The following is a 14,840-nucleotide window of genomic DNA, read 5'->3' as shown; positions in this document are numbered from 1 at the left end:
ATTCCAATATTTATTTTTAATAGCATACAAAATTACTGTTGTCTCAGATTTTTCCCAGGTTGCAATGTGGCCAAGACCTGACTCACTAGTCAGCTGATGAAAGGAAGCCTGTCTGCTTCAATGGGTGGAGGGATCAATCTGCAACTAATAAAACAGCTGTAGGCACCCTGATGATTGAAAACCCCACTGATTTGAATGGATGCAGCTCATTTATGTTTCAATGGGTGGGGTGGCTGATGTGTGGGAGGGAGGAAAATGGAATTGTGGGATCTGTAGTCAAAAAAATAAAAGTCAAACAGGCAATACCAGTTCACAAAAAGCTAGCCACAGTGTTATGGTAATCTCACAACAGAGCCATTTAGCCCCAAGACAAGTACAAATCCTTCCTAAGCATGTCCATTACTGTCTGCCAGGTACGTACTACAATAACCTTATGGTGGAGAACCCCTTTAAGTGAATGTTATAGCAGTCAGTTGGGGTTATAGGGAAGGAACTGTCTATCTGCTATGCAGAAACCCAAAAAAATCTGATAAAAACATGAAATGAAAATAACAGAGATATTTAATGGCAGGTATAGTGAGACTGCAGAAAATAGAAGTAGGTATGGGCTTAGCCTGACATGTGTAATTTGTAAAAGATGTAAAACACATGAAGAGTTTTGTCCTTATATTAAAACAACAGAGTGAACCTCAGTATGTTTGCTCTGATCATAGACTTCTCATATGGATAGTAACATACAAACACGGCTCAAGTCCTGCAGGAACGCATGGGAACAGAGTTCCTGCACTTTTTCCACAGCGGGAGTCCTGCAGGACCAGCCCTTGAGTTGAAATCTTGGATGAGTTTCCACACTTTTTTTGGAATGTCCACCTGGAGAAATTCTAGGCAGACATTTTGAGTGTAGCAGGCACCACTATAATGAATCGGCACTATGATCGCCTGGACATGCACAGTCCCCACTGATGGCAGTGAAGGCGCTGAATGAATTAACATGTTCAATATTTCCGTAGAATTCTTTTGTGCCTCAGAAATTCTGTGGGAATTTCCATGTGTGCAGAGGTCAGTGGAAATACCATAGACAAAAAGGTTAACAGTACAGTCTTGGGTATGAATAGATCATGAAAGAAGTCTTTGCCCTCTTGATATACAGTGGGGCAAAAAACTATTTAGTCAGCCACCAATTGTGCAAGTTCTCCCCCTTAAAAAGATGAGAGAGGCCTGTAATTTTCATCATAGGTATACCTCAACTATGAGAGACATAATGAGAAAAAAAATCCATAAAATCACATTGTCTGATTTTTAAAGAACTTATTTGCAAATTATGGTGAAAAATAAGTATTTGGTCAATAACAAAATTTCATCTCAATGCTTTGTTATATACCCTTTGTTGGCAATGACAGAGGTCAAATGTTTTCTGTAAGTCTTCACAAGGTTTTCACACACCGTTGCTAGTATTTTAGCCTATTCCTTCATGCAGATCTCCTCCAGAGCAGTGATGTTTTGGGGCTGTCGCTGGGCAACACTGACTTTCAACTCCCTCCAAAGGTTTTCTATGGGGTTGAGATCTGGAGACTGGCTAAGCCACTCAAGGACCTTGAAATGCTTATTAATGCTTTTTTGTAGGTGACCAATTTTCCACCATAATTTGCAAATAAATTCTTTAAAAGTCAGACAATGTGATTTAATAGATTTTTTTTCTTCTAATTATGTCTCTCATAGTTGAGGTATACCTATGATGAAAATTACAGACCTCTCATCTTTTTAAGTGGGAGAACTTGTACAATTGGTGGCTGACTAAATAAGTTTTTGCCCCACTGTATTTGTATACAGAGTTCATTTGAAACATTTCAAAGCCTCCTATATTTTTATTGGCATCAGATCATCTTTTACAAATATTTGATTCATGAAAGGCATATAATGTGCATGTCTCAAAGTGGCTGTTCAGATACCTAGTTACAAATAGTGAAGAACTTCCAAAACATGACTCAACCACAATAGCAGTATACAAGTTATTAAAATAAATGCATCTCTGTATTTTTGTGTTTCTGTGTTTTTCATGCAGTTAATGCTTGAAATGGACATATAACTCAGTAGCTGTAAACTATTCCTTGTAAACTCCCCTTACACATGTACAGTCAGCTCAGCAAAAAGTTATTGGGGGCTATTCAAAAATTGGCATTATTTGAGTGTTTCCCATTGTGCCAAAAGGGCTTAATGAGCGCCCAAATTTTCTATCATGTTGCACAAAAGTTTAGAAATTTTGCTTATGCAAAGCCTATTGAACTTGTATGTTGTGTACACCACCTTAATGGTGGTATATGCTGTGGCATTTTTGTGCTCCAAAAAGTTGAGTATTCTCTTTGATTATATTGCAGATTACGCATAATTAGGTGCCAATCATTTGAACATAATAGAGAAAACAGCCATACTATGTTTCCTATATGAAAAGTGAAAGGCCACTTCCAGACACCTCTAGCAGCAGTTTGGGCATGTCAATCTTTTGCCTGACATCTGATGAACAAACTTTGGTCGATTATCTAATAACATTAGATAGCTATCTGGTCCTCCCAAAATCACCAGGTTCAGTTTACATCCAATGTGTTTGACCACCATGAGGACATGGGTGAGTCACATAGTTATATAGAGTGTAAGGTTGGAAAAATACAAGAGTTCATCGAGTTCAACCTAAAACCCTACTGTGTTGATCCAGAGGAAGGCAAAAAAAAACAAAAAAACATGAGGCTGATGCCAATTTCTTCTCCACTCCAATATGGCAATCAGAATAAATCCCCGGATTAACATCCTATCCACATAATCTATTATCCATAACTTTTAATATTACATTTTCCATAAAAACATCCTCAAACATCACAAAATCATGTGACAGAGAGTTTCATAGTCTCACAACACTTACAGTAAAGAATCCCCATCTGTGATGATGGTGAAACCTTCTTTCATATGGACGTAGAGGATGCCCCCTTTTCATGGTTACCGGCCTAGGTATAAAAAGATCACTAGAAAGATCTCTGTACTGTTTATATATTTGTACATTGTGATCAAATTGCCCCTAAGATGTCTTTTCTCTATACTTAATAACCCTAAGCTTGATAACCTGTCTTGGGATGTAGTTTTTATGCCCCAAGTGCATAACCTTGCATTTATCCACATTAAACTTCATTTGCCATATCTGTGACCAAGCCTCCAGCTTCCTCAGATCCCTCTGTAATATTATGTTATCATCCTCTGTGGTGAACACCTTACCCAGTTTAGTGTCATGTTCAAATATTGAATTTCTACTCTGTAATTCCTCTTCAAGGTCATTAAAATCATATTGAAAAGTGGTCCCAACTTGTAACTGTCACCCAACCAGAAGAAGTTCAGTAAATATTCACCCTCTGCTTCCTGTCACTGAGCCAGTTGCTAATCCATTTACATATATTTTCCTCCAGTCCCAGAATCCTCATTGTAATAACCTTTTGTGTGGCATGGTATCAAATGCCTGATATCCAGATATACAAATTCACTGCTTCACCCTGGTCCAATCTGTAACTGACCTCCTCATAGAACCCAGGTTCCTTTTTGACCCCTTTTTGAATATTGGTACCACATTTGCTAAGAGCCAGTTCTGTGAAACAATCCCTGTCATAATAGAATCTTTAAATATAAGGAATAAGGGTTTACTTAGCATGATACTCGATACCTGCAAAACACTGGGATGGATGCCATCTAGGCCCGGTGATTTGTGTGTTTTAGTATTACTAAGGCGGCATCGCACTTCTTGTTGGGTTAAACAGGTGAAATTTGCTGGAGCATTTACTTTTATCCCTTCCCCAGTTATTCTTACAGTTATTCTTACAGTAGAGAAAAAGGAATTTAGTAGATTGGCCCTTTACTCCTCCTCCCCCACCATTACACCCAGAAAATTTTTTAAGGGGGCAACATTTTTATTTTAGGTTTCTTATTATTTATGTAGGTAAAAAAAAATATTTGTAGGTCCTTTTTGTCTGCCATGATCAGTTGCCTAGTTTAAACTTCAATTGATAGGATGCATACATGTAATTTTGAATTAATGACTTTTCCACTACAGTACCTAATGATGACTTAAAATACAGATATGTGCCTTTAAGTTGCACCTGTCATACTTGCTGTATGCTAAAAAGCTGTGATAGCAGAAAATAGACTACATATGCCATTTTGGATATCCAAACTCTTCATGACGATGTGCACCTGTAGCTATTCTATCTATATTTGTAATACAGCTTAAGCTGGCTGTGATGGAATACGTCACCAAGCTTTCATTTTTTAGTTATCTAGGATCTTACTTTAATTAGGAAAATATCTGCTGGGCTAGCTTGATATGTATCTTTTCAAATAATAAATCTACAGTAGATTCATGCCAAAATCCATGTACATCTGGCCATAAACGTAAGCAATGCTTTTCTGACAATTGTTCTGTAGGCAACTAAAAAGTTTAACACATTTGCACATCCTATCATGCGTATACATATTGATCACATGACATGTCACAAGCCCTATGACAATAGAAATGTTTGATTTTAACTGGTATTATTTTTTCTGCATTTTTTTTATATTGGTGCATTCTGGGTTTTACTTCTTTATGTCTTAAAAATACAATGCTTTATAAGCACACAACTGCTCTTTCATTACAGGTAGCACACACCATACATTTGAATTACTTCTGACAGCACAGCATTACAGTTGGGACTCTAAGCAGATATCAGTGGATATGGATGGCAAACTTGTTATCCCTGTCAGTGCAATAAAGCAGTATACAACTCAAAATAAGACTCAGAATTTCAATGTCTCAAATCATAATCAACCTTGTGTAAATTCTGCAATTTTTTTTATGGGGCTAACCACTATGATAGTTCAATGTATAAGGTAAACAAAGAATTCAATCACTTATTGAAGGGGACAATCAGATAACAACAAGTACACATGTGATGACAAGTACATTGAACCAAGCTCCTTTGTAGGTACTGTCATTAGCAAACTCATCTAATCAATGTCTAAACATCCCTAATTGTATTTATGTTGTATGCACCTAACTAATTCAGTAATGAGGCCTTACTGATGGATCTCATAGATATGTCTGATATCACACATAGTTACTATTTAAAAAAAATGGACAGTAACAAAAAACAATTACTGCTCTTAAAACCCAATGACAGTAGCTGGGAAGACAGTCAGATGTGCTTTATAGTGTGTCAGTATACTATTGAGACTGAGACCCAACAAATTCTACATAGGTGTTTCTGCTTGTAAAAATACATAATTTCCAAAAATATAAAGTATATTAAAAAGTATCAATTTAAACCCTCAAAGGCAGTTTTTACAAGTATATTCAAATGTACATTTAATTGATATAATAATAGTACACACCGTTATGACAACTATAAAGAACTGTGATATTTCAATAACAGAAGGCCGTTTTACCAGTTTGCAATTGTGTTTGCTTGTTTACTTATTTGGTTTGTTTATCGAAGGAGTATCAGGGGAGCAAAAAAAAAATCCACATTGTTTATAAAGTTAATACTCTTTTTAGGCTTAGCTATTTGACTGGATCTCACTTATCTAAGTCTCTATCTTATTTGTTGAAGATTGTCACATGTAACTGAGCAAACTTTACAAGCCATATTATGCTTTATGTCTTTGCAAGATTTGGCTGCAGCTAACTACATAGGAGACAAGAGGATTGACTGATCACCTCCTATTAAAACTGAAGGAAAACAGTATACAATAAATGTGCCAAATAAACATATCCTTCTCTACAGCAGTTTTATTGAGCATACTAAAATCTATCTCTGAGGCACAGTATGCATGCTATGCAATCACCCTGGCCGCTTTTGTTGGATAAGCTTAATGAATGTTCTATTATTCTCTATAAAGTAGAACATAGGGAACGGCAATTGAAATGGATGTCATGCAGTTCACAAGCAACTAGATTTTTGGGGGAGCATGTAAAATATTTCCAGACTGTTTTCCAGGAAAGGAACCATGTACTTCTTTATTAACTTTCTTATCTTTACTGAGCAGAACAAAATGTTATGATTGAGCACAATGGTGTTATGATCTATGTGTTGTAATGGGTAGCTTGTTACTAAAGGTTATTATTTGTTCCAGGGAAACTTGTGTATTTTTTTTTAAACATGTAAGCCTTGATGAGCAAATCCTAGTTGTGCATATATGTGCATAATACCACAGGTCAATAAATCAATGGTGTGTGAATCAGACTCTGACTCCTACAAGTAATATAACTCAGGTAGATAGTCTTGTCATCATTAACCTCTTCAGTGTCTGAAGGACATTTTGCAATTACAAGTCTGAAGAAAGGGATTATTTAAAAAAAATATCACAAACATATTTTGTCTTCTTGAATACTTTTGATGACCTAGGATAGATGCATAGGTTATAGTGCACAATACATTTTACAGAACCAACAAATGTAGGTTTATTATGTTAGGAGGACATTTTATCTGGCACCAACCTTAAACAAAAAACAGAAACACAGAACAATATTTAACAGATGACAAAATGCAAGTACTGAGATTCATCAGGATCCAGTGAATGCACTGTGGCCTTTTGCTTTTATATCCTTTTACAATAAATTAATGTTATTGCTTTACTGCCCTCACCAACATTCAGCAGAGCTTTTCAAGCCTTAAGTGATTGTGTTTCCACCATTAGAGAGGGTCTATGTTAAAATATCCGGTACTATAAATTCTTATTTCAAGTAGCTCTGGTCTTACTATTAGTTATATGCAATGGAGCATCCAAAATCCATCTCATGTACCAAGTGCAGGCACTTGTCCAAGGTCAATGGATGTGCCTACATAGGAAAACACATGCAATCAATTATCTTTGATGTGGAAGTATTATTTAAAAAAAAAAGGTATAAAAGGTCAAAATAACACACATAGAAACATCAAAATCTCAGCAATAATATACTGACATATTGTGTATTGTGCAGATTAGGATGTTTAGCTGTTACTTCCAATTAATAAATAGCATTTTAGATTTGAAGGTATTTTCCATAAATTCATCTCAGTGAATTTTTCTAATGTATTTGAACTGTTACATTTCTTTACTGTTAGACACTTTTTTTTTACTTTTTAACCAAGGGATATGACAAATGACACTATAAAATAAAGGCAGAAAACTCAGAAACACAAAGAGGCCTAAAAAGTATGGCAAATAAACACTAGGATGCCAACTTTGAAATTGACCAGTCAGACAATACGCAAGCACTATCTTACCATTTAGTTGGTTGTAAACTACTTCCTCTAGGTGATCCAGTCTTTGAAGAATAGACTCTCGGTCAACCAAAGCTCCCACTTTGGTGTTCCTGCTCCTTACTCTGCGGTCAGAACTTCTCACAATCTGCACCAGCTCCTGGGATCTGTCCTGGATCCTGCAGTAAACCGAAAACAGTATGATCCCCACAAAAACCAAGATATTCACAGTCAGCAAAGTTTTGATTTTTCGTGCCACCGCCATGAAATCTGTGGAGATCCAGCATCAGGGCATCCCAAGTGAAGTCTCTCATTTACACTGAGCCCCAACAGAGCAGTCAGGAACCAAGTGGCATCTCATGTAGGGTCAGACACCGGGTCTGATACATTTATAGCTGACCTTTTAACTCCACAAGTATATACAGCTATAGCCTTAACAGCCTGTTGTGGAGAGGACATATACACTAGAAGAAATGAATGGGAAGCTAGCTACACATAAATGTATGTGACTAGAGAGTACCAGTAAGCTCTAGGGGTGTCAAGTAGTGTTCAGCACAACATCCCTTTGGTGTGTATATGGCCAGTGCTGGAGTATGAAGCTATCCTTTCAGCACCACATCTCTCCTCTGTGTCTCCAATGCTTTGTGTGTTCTGGTATATGGAGCTGTCCTTTCAGCAGCACATGCGTCCTCTCTGTCCTGGTATATGGAGCTGTTCTTTCAGCAGCACATGCCTCCTCTCTGCCCTGGAATACGGAGCTGTCCTTTCAGCACCACATGCCTCCTCTGTGTCTGTATATGGAGGGAGCTGTCCTTTCAGCACCACATGCCTCCTATATGTCTGTATATGGAGGGAGCTGTCCTTTCAGCACCACATGCCTCCTATATGTCTGTATACGGAGGGAGCTGTCCTTTCAGCACCACCTGCCTCCTATATGTCTGTATACGGAGGGAGCTGTCCTTTCAGCACCACCTGCCTCCTATATGTCTGTATACGGAGGGAGCTGTCCTTTCAACACCACGTCCCTCCTGTAGCTCTCCGGTGCTCTGTGGTGCTCTGGTACAGGGAGCTGTCTATTTCAGCACCACCTCCCGTCACTGGTTTTCTCTCTGATGTAGAAGGAGCCGACTGCAGCCTCTAAATACTATGTACAAGGAAAAGCTACACATTATGCCAGGGTATAGTTTTAACCTTCCTTAGACAACACATCATTAGAAAACAGTTTGGCAGCAAGACTATTGTAGCTAAATATTATGCCTGCTTGTGTGTGTATTTGTGTGTGTGTGTGTGTAGAAGCATCTGTGTATTATTGTATACTAGTGTATTTTTCTGTGATTGTATGTCTTTGTTCCAACACAGAGCGCCTGTGCAATGTGACGTAGAAATACTCATCAGCATTCACAGAATACAGCCAGCATTAACCCTTCTCCTGATGCCTGTGCTCTTCTCATCATTGCATTTGTTCTGTAAGCAAATGTAGATCACAGCAGTGTGCATTATCTCTCTCTCTCACTCTCTCTCTCTCTCCCCCCCCCCCCCCCCCCTCGGCATACAGTGCAATGCAATATTATACAATAATAAGCATTACACAGGTGCACAGATTGGTTGCTTACACACTAAGGCTGCAGTGGTACCATTCTATAATTCTAAGGGTCTCTATTCTGTTGGATTGAGATGTAATCCTTTTATAGATCTGTGGAGTATACTGGACACAATAGCATGAGCCAGCTTGAGATTTTGTGATTTTCTGACATGGTGTGGCATTTAAGCTGTGTGTAACCTGTCACTAAGTGACCAACTGTGTTACATTACTGCCACCTGTCTCACCAATTCACAGAAGTAGTTCTAGCCCGAACAGCTGCCCAGTGCAACAGAACACTCATTACTTTCCCAATTGTGGGATTAGGACCTCTGGTATGGACTTTTATGATGTAATCTGTGTACAAATCAGACATACTCTTCTGTTGTAATTCACAGGCATTTGGGTTGTTGTCACATTTCTTTTAAGCTTGATCCAATCTGCATACCATTCTTTGCAAATGCTAAAGGGTGTAGTGCGCAAAAATCTCAGAAGAACTGCAGCTTCTTATATACTCAAACCACCCTGTCTGGCACCAATAAACATTTCACGGGCAAGGTCACCCTGATCACAGCTCTTACCTTTTATAGTATTCAGGCTTAATAACAACTGCACTTTTAGACAGTCTGCTTGTTTTTTTCTGCACTGAATCATTGCCTCATAATAACCCTTTTAAATATTTGCATGAAAGAGAAGGTGGACCTGACTATGAGCACATTTTTTTTAAATCTATTTCATGACTACTAGGTTGCATTGGCAAATGGATTTACCAGAAAATAATCAACAATTCTATTTTCCAGTTGTATTCCTTGCCTGGAAAATTGGCAAAAAGCAATGCTCGACAGTTAGCAATGCACATCCTCTTTGGAAGAAAAAAAAAAGTTACCACACAATTTGATATTGTGATAAATGTTCACATTTGTAGGCAGTTAGTAAAAACCCAATATTTCTGGAACAGGAAGTGTAGACTCAAAATAAATAAAAATTCCTGTTGTAATGAGGGCACCAGAAGCTACAAACTGATGTCACCAATCTTTTTTAAGTAGCCTATTTGTATGACTGACTTACTAGCCGTAATGGGTAAGCTGTACACCTCCAGCAGACAGGCAGGAGCTGGCTGGAAGACTGGAACACCAAGGTGGGACAACCCCTTTAAGGTTGAAAAGTAACATTGTGCCACTGCATGGCTGTCATTCATATACAGGGCATGAAAATTTCAGACAAAAAAAGTAATGTATTTTTTTTATATATTCCTTGTATTATGAAAACAATTATGAAAACAATTATTATTAAAATTGAGGTTAAAAGATAAATATAGGACATGTCACATGCCTCATTGGTTTGACAAGCACTGTTCTTCTTCAATTTACCCTATTGCTCTGGTAGCTTGTACTCTAGACTACTGAATGACATTGCCTTATTTGGCCTTAAGGACACATTTACTGTATTTTTTTTTATCAACATATATATATATATATATATATATGTATATATATATATATATATATATATATATAAAATATTTTTTGTTTTGTTTTGTTTTTTTATGTATATTTGTGGTATATTTGGATTTTAATAGACATGGATTTTATACACACTCATTTACATTACTATTTATATACTTTTTGAGTCCCACTAAGCAGAGGCAAAACTAGAGTCCTATGGGCCCCGGGGCAAATTTTGGCCCTTATGACAGCACTTATGAGGTATATAACAAACAATAACAAATATACATATATATATATATATATATATATATATATATATATATATATATGTATATATATACACCTATATTTAAGTAATGTTAACATGTATGACAATTTGACAATATACATGTATAACTAAATATAGTCATATAGGGGGAGATTTGTCAACACCTGTCCCGAGGAACAATTGCTGAGTTGCCCATAGCAACCAAACAGATTGCTTCTTTAAATTTTGAAAGGGCTTCTGAAAAATGAAAGAAGCAATCTGATTGGTTGCTATGGGCAACTCAGCAACTTTTCATCTTCACAGGTTTTGATAAATCTCCCCCATAGTCACCAAATGACACCATTAAACAAGGAGCAAATATCAGAATACAAATAACCATTATTCTGTTACTGACCATGTCCAGCATATCGAGACCAATATTACCAATAAGATCCCAATGTAAGTGACAGATTATGCCTCAGCATCATGATGAAAATTTCCCTCCCCTCTTACCCCCACCATACACCGATCCATATAGAGGTAAGTACCCTAACTTCACATGCTCAGACGCTGGGCTCACAGAACTTCCCAAAAAAGTTTGATCCCTTGCAAACCTGCAATGCAATAACTTTGAAAACTATAACACTGCTGAAGAGCTCTGAAGGCTGGTTAAAATGTACACAGAAATCTCAGCTTTTCCCAAGCATTCCACAAATTCTCCCTTTTTTGAGAGAGGCAACAGGTTTTGTGGCTAGAAAGTGAAGATGAAATTTTTTTTGTAGTAGCCAGTGGACAGCAGGCAGTGGTGGACTAGTAGTAGCTGTAACCAGCAGACAGAAGGGGTGGTGGTAAAGCTGGATAATCAGTGGCATCAGGAACAAGAGTTTTTAATTCCTATCTGATCCATGGCTGATTTATTTTGACATGTTGCTAAAAACAATGCCTGCTGAGCTGACTACTGTTAGGATTCGGCAGGCTGGAGGTGGATCCTCTGTCAGAGAGGGATTGGCATGGACCGTACCGGTGGACCGGTTCTAAGTTGCTACTGGTATTCACCAGAGCCCGCCGCAAAGCGGGATGGTCTTGCTGCGGCGGTAGCAACCAGGTCGTGTCCACCGGTAATGACTCAACCTCACTGACTGCTGAGAGTGGCGTGGGACAGGAGGACTAGACAGAGGAGAGGTCAGACGTAGCAGAAGGTCAGGGCAGGCGGCAAGGTACGTAGTCAAGGGCAACGGCAGAAGGTCAGGTAACACTGGTAAGGCAAACACAGAAAACGCTTTCACTGGCACTGAGGCAACAAGATCCGGCAATGTTGGGAAGGGGAAGTGAGGTTTTATAGGCTTGGAGCAGATGGGAGCTAATTACACCACAATTAGTGGTGCACTGGCCCTTTAAATCTTAGAGAGCTGGCGCTGGAGAGTGGAGCGGCACGCGCCAGGACGTGACAGCCAGGGAACGGGACAGGTGAGTAGATTGGGATGCGACCAGCGAGCGGGCGCGTCCCGCTATGTGGATCGCATCCCCGCCGGCAGTGTCAGTGCAGCGCTCCCGGTCAGCGGGTCTGACCGGGGCGCTGCAGAGAGGAGAACGCCGCGAGCACTCCAGGAAGGAGCAGGGACCCGGAGCGCTCGGCGTAACAACTACTTTCTGTGATACTACCATGGAATATAGACAACACAGAACACCCATGGCAAACTGGGCAAGTTCTGGCCAATGTCTAATCTATTGATCCAGATGTCCATGGGGGTCTGGGCTCATGGTGTCTGTCAGAGAAAGGACACAGCTTAGATATACATTAACCTGGTTCTTTGGGATGTGGTTTACATCCTTGTGGTGATGATTAATGTCAGGTTGGAACGCAGGATATAAAAATGTTGTCATCATGTACTCCAACATGAACAAGCAACTGCTTCTTTTTCAGCTTTTCCGAGAGCCTGGCTGGTTCCACCTGCATCCCATACTGCCATGGTAGGTCATCATGGTTGCAGTCATTATCATTGTCACCTTGTGTAGGTACATTGTACCCTATCCTTTCAAAACATTCAATTTCCAAATCCTTCTCAGCTCCTTCGCATCCTCCTTATCCAACTTCTCCTCAAGAAGAACATCCAGCCCTATGTGAACCTTCCTCCATCCCTAGCTCAATCATCACCCCAAGCATTTGCTTCAGAAGAAACATCATGCTGATGAATCTTGTTGCCTCAATGACTGAGCACATTTCTCTGATTAGCTGCCATTGCCTCAACTAAAAGGCACACTCGCTTCAAAAGCCAGTCTGTTTGCTGCAGTTGTCTATCGCAGCTTTGTGCTGCTGGTACAGGCAGTCCAACACGTGCAATGTACAAATGAGATGGTGTCGAGAAAAAAACATTTTGGCACTGTAGGTCTAGGAGGGCATGTTTATAGGCTTAAGGCTAAACCAAACAAAAACTTTCATGCTCATAGTCAGCACATAACTGACATACAACAACATTTTTCAAGAAACATTTTACAACAAGATTTAGCACACATGCCATCTAGAGTGCATCATGCCATCTAGATGCAACACAACCACGAGGACTATGCTGTGCCAATCTCAGATATCAAGCAGAGAGCCAGTGTGAAAGTTACTGCTGCAGACAACTCCTCCAATGTCTAGGCTTAGCAAATGTAATACAGCATGGCAACGGTTGACTTTGCACTGATAAAACAAGGAAGGAAAAGGAGGGTAAGCTACCCTCTGCCTTGATAATGACTGCAAGATGTCCATGGAGGATGTCCTGAGTAAAGAGGAGGCTGAGGATAGGCATCAGGTGTCAGAAGTTGAACCAGATCAGCGCAACCGTGGAGGTGTCATAACATATTTCCTAGCCTTGTTGCAGAGGAGCCTTGTTCTCCAAACCGTTGACCCTGTGGTCTGTGAAAGACATGTATTGGCTCTGGCCATGGCTACTACTACAAAAATATTACGTGGCATGCACTGTGCTGCACACCGAAAACTAAATGGAGTGGCCCACCCTCTCTGCCACATGAGACATTTTTTTTCGTAAAATAACGGTGACTGTGTATGTGGCTCCTGGACTAGTCAAACCCCAGTAGTTGCCTAAAGGCCATAGTTGTTACGGCAGCGCCTGCATCGCCAACAACTTGGTCAGATGTGAATTGAGCCGCACTATATTGGGTGACAGGTCAAATACTGTTGTTTGTTTGACATAGATTCCCCAATAGAAAACTTATGGAATAGAAGAGGAGGACACAACAGTGATGAGGACAAGACAGAGAACATGCTACCTGCGAATGAAGCATGGCTGCTAGACAGATGAGAGTTATTTTGAGGAGCAGCAGCAGCAGGGGCAAGAATTTCTTCATATTGTTGAGCATATTGCCTGTCCTATGGGCCGATCCACGTACGTACATAGGGATTTAGTTCCTACACTCAGACTCTGGCCACTGCTTACTTTCTGTTCGCAGAGATGACACAGTGCCACATTTTCTGCATCTGGTAAGGTAAACAGAATTTTCACATGGCAGAATACCAGGTACAAAAACTGACTGTGCCCCTTCTCCAAAATTTTATTTTCTCGAGCTTACAGATGCAGCAGCAACACAGTTACCTGCTCCTGAGTTGATCAGACCAGCAGACATACGTCCTGTACATTTGACAGATGTTCTGGCACTACTACTTCACACTTTATCACTGACAGTACCTCTACCCTCCTGCTCTTAACATGTCACCTCCTTGTTACCTGGTTCCCACATCCTGTCAAAAATTACATTGTCATCATCAATCTCCTCCTCATCGTCCCTGTCACTTCCCTCAGCATGAACTTCTGATGTCTGCTCATGGGTTCATTGACCCCCCCTCTTGCATATCCATCATGATGCCTTACAATGTCACAACCCCACCTACCATTGCCAGTCCACAATGGCTGTATTATCATTCGAAACAACACCACCTCTGGAAAACATTGACAACATTGGCAACTTTTGCATTCTGGTGCTGCTGCTACTATTACCACCAGGCATGTGGCTGCTGCTACCTATTTTCAGACCTATTTTCTTTCAAAGACAGCTCCCTCTCTGTCTCCACTTTTGGTGTGGTAATACAACTTGCCTCCATTCACTATAATGGAACTGAGCTGTAGAACCACACCCAATCTGGAGACGGACAGGGAGAGGTCATCAAAATAAATTATCTCTGTTTTTCAATTTCTGTATAACCCCTTTAAGGTTAGGGGATACATTTTTGTGCATGATTGCACTCCTTTAAAGGGTTAAATGGCCAGCACTGACATTAGGTTCAGATCCAAACCACTTTAACAGGGTAGTAA

General features: G+C 39.7%; 1 protein-coding gene across 1 annotated transcript in view; it reads right to left on the bottom strand.

Annotated features, from left to right (window-relative positions):
- GALNT9 (polypeptide N-acetylgalactosaminyltransferase 9) overlaps positions 1 to 8,546 on the bottom strand; it is a 377,187-nt gene extending 368,641 nt beyond the window's left edge. Inside the window, exon 1 of the mRNA XM_056533112.1 lies at positions 7,278 to 8,546. Within this exon, the coding sequence (XP_056389087.1) occupies positions 7,278 to 7,518 (241 nt within the window). The 5' untranslated portion in view covers positions 7,519 to 8,546. The remainder of the gene's footprint in view (positions 1 to 7,277) is intronic.
- Positions 8,547 to 14,840: the final 6,294 nt, after the last annotated feature.

Source organism: Hyla sarda, chromosome 1, assembly GCF_029499605.1.
Source record: "Hyla sarda isolate aHylSar1 chromosome 1, aHylSar1.hap1, whole genome shotgun sequence".
NCBI lineage: Eukaryota > Metazoa > Chordata > Amphibia > Anura > Hylidae > Hyla > Hyla sarda.
This window is presented reverse-complemented; position numbering and strand designations above follow the sequence as displayed.